Consider the following 9,516-nt stretch of genomic DNA (forward strand, 5'->3'; position numbering starts at 1 on the left):
ATGATGCCCCACCCAAACCTGGTATTTTTGCATAGGGGACCCCTTGTGCACTATGCGAAAGAATAGCAGGTGTGGCAACACCATCCTAGCCATCTAACGTTCGATGGTGGTGGAACTCTACGAGTGGAGGAATAGGAGTCCCACAGACCCTCTTACAAAATTTTAGCCCCACCATCAGACATTGTATGATAATGATGCCCCACCCAAACCCTCTAATTTTTGCATAGGGGACCCACTGATGAACACTATGCAAAAAAAATAGGGAGTGGTTACGCTTTGGAGCAGAAATGTTATAGATGTTATAACCCTACCACTTGTGAGATGCAAGTAAGCAAAGATGTCTTTGATGAGATGAATAGCTGGTATGCACTGAAGGCAACAACAGATGTAATTGTAAGAAGTAGTGATGTTGCACCACATGTAGAGCAACAATCATAGGTGCTTAGTGGACCTAGAGAGTCCTCTAGAAGGTGGATTCAATGTTAGTCTATGGTCAAGCATGTTGAGGACAGATGTAGGTACACATGTATCATGCAAAGGGAAGGAAAAGGTAGATCAACCTTTTGTGCCTAATCTATTAGTAGGTCACTCATATGTGGATGGCTACTGTAGTGGCTGCCTTTGAGCAAAGCCTTGATGAGGAGCTTGGTGATTACCCTTGGTGTAAGGTAAACTAGGGCTATTTTGAGAACACCTGCTGGCAGTGATCCAAGTGTACACATGTCCAGGAGGGTTAGGTACCCTATTGACAAGTTAAGATATATACAACCCATCATTATGCTTACATGGTTAAAGAAATACAGGAGTTGGAGAACACTTGTTTTACGTAGGCACTTGGAAATAAAAAATGGCAAGATACCATGAATGAGGAGATGGCAGTATTGGATGCAAATGCAACATGGGAGTTAGTTCCTTTACCTAAGGAAAAGAAGGCAATTGGATGTAAGTGGGCATATAAGGTCAAGCATAACGTAGATGGTGCAATGAGAAAGTATAAGGAAAGATTGGTTTCCAAGGGCTATGCCTGGCATGGACTATGAGGAGACATTCAACCTGGTTGTGATGATGGGAAATGTGAGGGCTATCATTGCTTTAGCTACAACAAAGGGTTGGTCTTAACACCAGATGTATGTAAAGAATGCCTTCTTGTATGGTTATTTGCCAAGAAGAAGTATACATGATGCAGCTACCAGGTTATGAGAGTGATGCACACCCAGATTTTGTATGCAAGCTATGCAAAGCCTTGTATGGTTTGAAGGAGACACCCAAAGCAATATAAGAGAGGTCAAACAATATTAGAGAGTCGCTTGTTACTATTGGATTTTCGCTATCCAATGTAGATTTTTCACTTTACATGAAAAAGGCACATAGAGACATCATGCTATTAGTAATTTTTGTGGATGACTTGATTATCATTGGTGACAGTGATGCTGACATACATGATATCAAGGGACTTTTGAAGTAGAAATTTAAGATGAAGGATTTGGGTGAGTTGCAGTATTTATTGGACATAAAGGTGGTGAGGTCACCTTATGGCATTTTGTAATTACAGAGGTAGTATGGCTTGGTGGACATATTGTCCAAGTATGGTATGACAGGCTATAATTCTATTTCAATGCCATTGGAGTAGAACACAAAGCTTTCCGTAGATACAAGCGAGATTTTGGAGTACCTCACTATGTATAAGTGCATAGTGGATAGCTTGATCTACATCACACAGATGCTAATTAGGTAGGTAATATTTCAAAAATGAGGTCTACGAGTAATGTTTTCATTTGGGAGTGCTACTGTAAGTTGGAGTACTTAGAAATAGCCAACAGTTGCTTTGTCGAGTATAGGAATGTTGCTATGGCAGCTTATGAGGTATCTTGGTTTAAGAAGCTACTTGGTAATATGGGTGAGAAGCTACTTGGTTTAAGAAGCTACTTGGTAATATGGGTGAGCCCATAGATAGAAAATTTTTCATTTATTGTGATAACATGAGTAGCATACATTTGGCCAGTAACCCAATATACCATGCTAGAACAAAGCACATTGAGGTGAATTATCACTTTGTGAGGGAGAATGTTCTAGAGCAGGTGATGTAGATCTGGTATATCTTAACACACAGAGGATCACATGTGGCTGACATCTTCATGAAGGCATTGGGCACAGAGAAGATACATAGGTTTGGGATCTTACGTAGAGTGCAGTGTGCAGAGTTGAGCTTGAGGGGTAATGTTGAGATATTGAGCTCTAATAGTGCTGCCAGAGGACATTGATGACCGGCCTAGGTGATAGCTTTTGCACTTATGCCACTGGCATGGTTGGTGAGATTGTGGTTGATATGTTGTGAGTGGATGAAAGGTTGTGTGACAACCACTTTGAAGTACTAGAGTTATGGCATAGTTATAGCAACAGCTCGTATAGTCAAGTTCACACTATGGACCGACCATTATATGTTGTTGTAAGAGAGTACTTTCCCTTATAGTATGTACTCTTATCTTTTTGGTTATATGGTTATAGAGAAGAGGAAAAGATAGAATAAAATTCAGCCATCCATATCTCTTGTGTGTCTTACTCTCTCTTGTGTGTGTGTGTTTTCTTGCAAGGAACTCAAGATTTCCCTCTTCCATGCACTCTTTAATGATGCATAAGCATAAAGCTTTATGTATAAGCATATGATTTATGCATAGTCATGAGCCTTATGGTTTATGTATAAGTCTTATGCTTATGCATGAGCATAACCATGATCTTCATGCTTATGAATAAGCATAAGTATGAAGTATAAGCAAAAGGATGAGCATGAGCATATACTTTATGGCTTAAGCATAAGCATAAGCATAAGCATAAGAATAAGCATGAGATCTATGGATTATGCGTAATCTTATGCTTTATGGCTTATGCATAAACATATGCTTTATGTTTTATGCATAAGCCTTATGCTTATGGATAAGCATAAAGCTTATGCATAAGGTAAAAACATATGCATAAGGCTATGACCATAAGCTTAAGAATTACTATATCCTACATCCCAACACCCGTGGGTGCAATAAAATAGATAATCACAACTATACTTAGGAGCTTAGCTCAAGTAATGGAGAAGGTGCCTTAGCTCCAAAAAAATGAAAACTCTACAACAAACAAGCCACACAAAAACAAGAGCATGAGGCTTATACTTGAGCCTATACATGACTAAACATATACATAAGCCTTATGCATTTGATTAGTCTTATGCATAAACCCTAAAACATGAAAGTATTTATGCCTATGATATACAAAAACCTCCCAAAAAATTTAATCAACACAAAAAAGAGATGTCTTTTACCTTCAATAGGCCTTGCCAAGTGATCAATTGCCAGTGTCAAAAGAGACTCTATAAAAAGAAAAAGAGAGATCTTTTACCTTCAATAGGCCTTGTCAAGTGATCAATTGTGAGTGTCAAAAGAGACTCTATAAAAAGCAAAAGAAGAACATCAATGTTAGTAACCCTAAAACTATTTCTTATCCTAATCCTAATCCTAAGAGAGGGAAAAACTTCAAGAGAGAGGGAAAAGAGAAGGAGATAAAGAGGGGAAAGAGAGGGAGATGGAGAGGAGAAAGAAATGGGAAGAGAAATAGAAGAGAAGGAGGAGGGAAGGAGAGGAGAAGAGATGGAGATGGAGATGGAGAGGGTGAAGAAACAAAACTTCTCATGAAGGTGAAGCTTTCATGGTGGAGAGCTTCTAGGAGGTGGAGAGGAAGAGGAGGCACACCTTGCTTGGAAGTGCTTGTGAAGAAGATCGAGAGTATGGTTGGCAATACTCTCTTCCACACAAGTTTTGCTTTTTGGTGCTCTATTTTTGGATGTAGCATTGATTTAGGTCTATTTAGGAATGGATTTTTTTTTTGTAAGTTAGTCATTTGCTGTTGATTCTGCTACTAGGAAACATAATTAGGAACATCATTTAGCAACGAAATTACATAGCTAAGCAGTAAAAAAATGTTGCTAATTTTGTTGTAGTGCAGTGTCAATACTACGTTACTATTATTAATTTGCATTTGTATCTTTTTTTTTCCCTCTTGTACTAACATACATGTTTTTTTTATAACCACCCCTTTTCTTGTCTTCTACTCTAGATGTTTTTTTTGGTAACCTCTTTTTTTAACATATTCATTTTCTCTATAAAAGTTTTTCCCAGTATACTAGAATTTTTTTGTTGCTATTACTGTTGCTTTTAACTAAAAAATGCTTCTCAATAGTGAAAAAACGATGTAACAAAAAATATTGTCGAGCATAGCATAATTTTGCTACTGAGCAGTGGTAATGAGAGTGGACAACCCCACTTACAATACACTACTAGAATCCCACTTACAATACACTACTAGAACATTGCTAGAAAATGATGTTATGCCTGCAAGGCTTGCTAGTTGAATCCTTAGGATTTAGACTCCCATGACCCCTAACCATGAGACGGAGTAGGAAAAGGCCTTTTCTGACCCATCAAGAATAAGGGAGTGAGAGAAGAAGCAATCAATGAGAATATGATAAGATGGAGACATGTAGATATACTAAGTTTCCACATCTCAAATTCTTTCTTTGATAATGACAAGTGACTAGGAAGCAAATTACGACCACTCAGCACTACAAAAATTAATGAGTTTGATGGTGATGTGTGCCCAGAATTGGATTTTTAAAAAATATGGTCTATTGATTTGACATCTCGGGTCCTTTATCTAACAAAGCTTATCCTATTGAAATAATGCATCCCGATTCAATGGCTAGGATCGATCTTCCCATGACCCCCATCCTTGACAAAGATGGGCACAAAGTGATTTAAATTTTTTTCCCTTTTTGTATATTTTATGAGACGCCCTTATAGTTTTTTTAAATCTAAATTCATTGTTACCATTTTCTTGATGGCTAGAAAATTCATAAATAAAAAATAAAGGTTCGCATTCATCATGCCTCTCTTCAAGTATGGAGGTTGAATAAGTATCGAATCCATTATCTTTTAGATTTGTTTAGACTTCACAATAAAAACAAAGTAGATAGTCATGAACCTTTTTCAATCAAATTGTTCTAATCAAGTGATTGAAGTGACTTTAAAGTTAAGAACTGAGTAAATCTTTCATTCATGTGATTAAGAATCGATGTTTTACATCGAAGCCCAACCATTGCAAAAGATACAAAAGATACACGCAGTTCTAAATTAGCACATTGCAAAAGATACACGTAGTTCTAAATTAGCACATTAAGAAAACTCTGTGGATCCACAATACTGATCATTTCTTTAGTCAGGTAGGCTAGGAAGGGATTTTATTTTTTAAAAAGAGCCAAATTTGAAAAGAAACAATAAAATACATGGTGATCGTATGTACAATGAAAATAGATTTTGAGTTCCGGTGTACATTTAACACACAGGAGGACCACCACCAAGGGAGTGTGCATTTAATATAGGAACCACCAAGGGATTGTTAGCTTTTCTTGTATACGTAGTGTTCAAGGGAGTGTACATTTAACACACAAGAGGACCACCACCAAGCCTCAAGGGGGTGTAAATTTAATACATGAACCACCAAGGGGTTGTTAGCTTTTCCAATTCTCTAGTGTAAACTAGTAGGTGGGCAACCATTTGTCTTCCAACTTCCCATCCCTTAATACACAAACCACCGAGGGGTTGTTAGATTTTTCCAATTCTCCACTATGAAATAGTAGATGGGAAACCACTTTTCCTCCAACTTCCCATCCCTTATGAAACCTCATGAAACAACATATTTAATAAGGTTGCTTTAGGAGGGTTTTATTTTGTGTTACATCAATTAAGGTATTCTACCACAAATGTCATAAGGAATTGTAGATTCACACAAATTTTTAGAGTAGCAAATTCCATATATTTTGGTAACACCATTGATTTATAGTGCTCACCAAAAATGATACAATACATGGATGTGTCTATAGTAAAAGTCACGTCACTAAATAACCAATCTGACTATAGCTATCATGAACAAGCATCAATTCGATGTGTTTCCCAAAAATAGCTATCGTTGATTTCTCTTTACTAGGAAATTTGGCTCGATCATTCTCTCTACTCAACAATGTAGCCTCATACTCTCATTATAGTACAATCCCATGTTTGGAGTTTTTTTTTACCTCCCTAAGTTTGTTTTGAAGATTATAACAACCAGCAACCCAAAATACTATGAAATTCTTGTAAAAAATGATTCATGGGTTTAATAATTAGATTAACTAAAAGACAAAGAATTTTTAACACAATGATCTTCGACAGTAATTTTCAATGTAACCTTGACACAGCATAATTATTTTTAACATAAGGATCTTTGAAAGTAAATTTCAAGGTAACCTTTGACACATAGCATCATCGTCATCACCCATGCAAATTGGCAAACATGAAGCTTACAAATCTCTCATAATACACACACACGCAAACACACACACACACACACACATTTATTTTTATGTATGTATATGTGTATATATATGTATGCATGTGTGTATGTACATTGTGAAAGAATTGTTATATTTTTTGACAAAAGTACAACGTTCTCTTAGTATATATATATATATATATATATATATAATGAGAAAAAAATTTAAAAATAGGAAACATGCCACACTTCTTATATGCTATTTTGCATGGGAGGTGATGTTTTATGTTGAGGAGGTGTCCTCAAAAGACACGTATAGTGTTATGAAGTTGATGCCTTACAAAGTGTGTTTCATGCTTTTCTAGAAGCATATTCCCTACTCGTTATTTCCTAAAATTATGATAGATTTATATATATAAGAAAATCAACAAGGCTATGAACATTTTACCTCTTGGCCCTGGCCTTGGCCCTGGCCTATATGATTTTACTTCTAAAAAAATAATGCATGAGAATTGCCTAGGATTTAACTAAAAAGTGACCCAGGAGAATGCATTGGCCAAGACACAAGGTTACGAGTTATCGAGCTGAGCTCGCTGTGTTCCTTGCCCATGGCCTTAAAAGCTGCAATAAACTTGAACGTGATGGAGATACTGGCCAAGAACGGTGCAGAAGAAGGATTATCAGCAGCCCAAATAATGTCTGGCATCATCATCAACGACTCGTCGACTGCCGCCTCCAATCCTGCAAAGGCTGCAATCTCACTAGATCGCATTCTAAGGGTACTGGCAAGCCATGGAGTTCTCACAGCAGCATCATCGTCTCCAGAAACAAGCGTTGATCAATATGGCAAGGCTGTAAGCAAGTATGGGCTCAACTCAGTGAGCAAGTATTTTGTGATGAACGAAGGTGGGGGCGCATCCCTGGCTCCACTGCTGCTCCTGTTGCAAGACGAGGTGTTAATGCAAATTACTTGGCATGATGCCTTGAAAGAGGCAGTCCTCGATGGTGGAAGCCCTTTCACCAAAACCCACGGCCAACATATTTTCCTCTACGGCCAACAGGATGTGAGATTTCGCGAGCTCTTCGACCGTGCAATGGCACACCATTCAAAACTTCTCATGCGCGCACTGCTTACGACGTCCTACCATGGCTTCGACCATGGTGTGAATAGCCTTGTAGACGTGGGTGGCGGATCTGGATCCTGCTTAAGGATGATTATCTCTAAGCACCCTCACATTAAAGGCATCAATTTCGATCAGCCTCATGTGATTGCAGCTGCGCCCGAGTACCCTGGTCAAGAGCTCTAGCCCTCAATTTTTATTAGTGTGTGTGTTTTGCTAGCCTAATTTTAAGGTTCTTCCAATAATATTGAATTAGTCATTAAGATAGTAATGCTTTCCTTTCAGGTGTTAATTTTTGTGCTTACCTAATTTGAATTCTAAATAAAAATAACTTGAAATTTAATCGTGAGATCCATTCGGTGATCTCCCATTAAACAGGCGTAGAGCATGTAGGAGGAGACATGTTCGTGAGCATCCCCCGAGCTGACACTATTTTCATGAAGGTAATTTTTATCCACCTCGATCAATACTGAAGCAACAAAAAAATTAAAATTTCTTTTACTTCAACTCTTTTTATCCACTCTATTATTGGTGGAAGGAACTTCTTTTACTTCAACTCTATTATTGGTGGAAGGAACTTCTTTAGACGACATCACTCCATCGTATAGTTATGATTTTTTAAATTCCTCGTTTTTTTTAAATAGTGGATTTTGCACGATTGGGATGACGAGCAATGTGTCAAAATCTTGGAGAATTGTTACAAAGCACTTCCAAGCCAAGGGAAAGTTATAGTGGTGGATATTATCCTACCAACTACATTGGAAACTGGGCTAAGGGCCCGTGTTGGGTACCAAGTTGACCTCGCAATGTTTGCTTATTGTCCTGGAGGTCGAGAGCGCACCCAAGAGGAGCTTCATGATCTTTGTAAAGTTGTCGGCTTTGCACACATGCAAGTGATCTGCAAGCTTAATGAGTTTAGTGTTGTAGAAATGTATAAAGCTTAGGCCTAGGTGAACAAACTTGCAAAGTTGTTTAATTAATATCATCCCTCTAGTTTCCATATGTATTCAATACCACTTCAACATTTCTACAAAGTGCTACAAGCTGTGAAGGCAAAGAATCTAACAAGAAAGAGATGGAGATTGTTCATGCTAAGATGCACTAGGGAAAGGCCTTTCGAAGGCCTTTCCCAAGAGGAAGATGGAGAGCTAGTGCTAGCCGATGACCCACCTTCCCTTGGGAAAGGCTAATCAATAGCCTCTCTCGGTTGTCATGGTATAGGGATAGCTTTGTTAATAGTAATATTTACTACTGTTTTGTTTTAAATTTTAATTGTTGATGTGTTCATTTGTGATAAGTTCTGAAGTTTTTAAATTATGTTTGCTAATATGTCATTCGTTTATTAGTTTTACATTTTGTTGTAATATTCTAAGCAGGGATTTAATATTCACGTGATCACAAGATTTTTTGTGATAATAACACATGTGAACAAGTTATTCACATGTTCTCATGTTACCGTTCACAAAATAACAGGTCACTTGCCAATTGGGAATCCCTTAAAAGCTTGGCTACACATGGGAATAAGCTATTCACATGTTCTCATGTTACCATCTTCACATAATAGCAGGTCAATGGCCACCTAAGAAGATTTTTTATGCCCGACAAAGATAATTTTTTTAGGCCCTTGTGAAAGCTTTGTGAATATAATATGTGATCACAAGATTTTTTGTGTTATTAACATATGTTATTAACATGTTCACATGTTCTCGTTTACGTCAGTGAAATCCCTGATTCTAAGTGCTGATGTGGCACCTTTTGATTTGTGTGACTTTCACTAGCTTTCTGTCTGTTGATGTGTCAAGGTCCTATTGAATTATGAGGGCTTTTATTTAAAAACAAGGCTTGGTAATTGAATTGCCAGGATTTAGATTCCTACAACCCGTGACCATGATGAAGTAGGGAAAGGCCTTTTCGGGCCATAGCACAGGGGATAGTGAGAATAATCAATTAATGTAGACCACATAACCCTCTACAAGATGGATTTGTGAAGATGAGATGGAGACAAGCAGATGGACCAAATGTTGACATCTTAGATTCTACCTCTAAT

The 9,516-nt window shown here is 37.6% G+C and overlaps 1 protein-coding gene across 1 annotated transcript; it reads left to right on the forward strand.

Annotated features, from left to right (window-relative positions):
* The first annotated feature begins 6,956 nt into the window (after positions 1-6,956).
* LOC147635307 (caffeic acid 3-O-methyltransferase-like) lies at positions 6,957-8,631 on the forward strand. Its single transcript, XM_086802254.1, has 3 exons — positions 6,957-7,641; positions 7,848-7,912; positions 8,114-8,631. Exons 1-3 carry the CDS (start codon positions 6,957-6,959, stop codon positions 8,411-8,413), a joined length of 1,050 nt encoding a protein of 349 aa, XP_086658380.1. The 3' UTR covers positions 8,414-8,631.
* The last annotated feature ends 885 nt before the right edge of the window (positions 8,632-9,516 follow it).

This window comes from Cibotium barometz, chromosome 9 (assembly GCF_041138505.1).
Source record: "Cibotium barometz isolate CiBa-2024 chromosome 9, ASM4113850v1, whole genome shotgun sequence".
Taxonomy (NCBI): domain Eukaryota; kingdom Viridiplantae; phylum Streptophyta; class Polypodiopsida; order Cyatheales; family Cibotiaceae; genus Cibotium; species Cibotium barometz.

Excerpts from the sequence above, each read along its gene's own strand:
- LOC147635307 (XM_086802254.1), top strand. The coding sequence starts at position 6,957 with ATGGCCTTAAAAGCTGCAATAAACTTGAACGTGATGGAGATACTGGCC. Across the intron at positions 7,642-7,847 it reads AGCTGCGCCCGAGTACCCTG|GCGTAGAGCATGTAGGAGGA; the intron begins GTCAAGAGCTCT and ends CCCATTAAACAG. Across the intron at positions 7,913-8,113 it reads CTGACACTATTTTCATGAAG|TGGATTTTGCACGATTGGGA; the intron begins GTAATTTTTATC and ends TTTTTTAAATAG.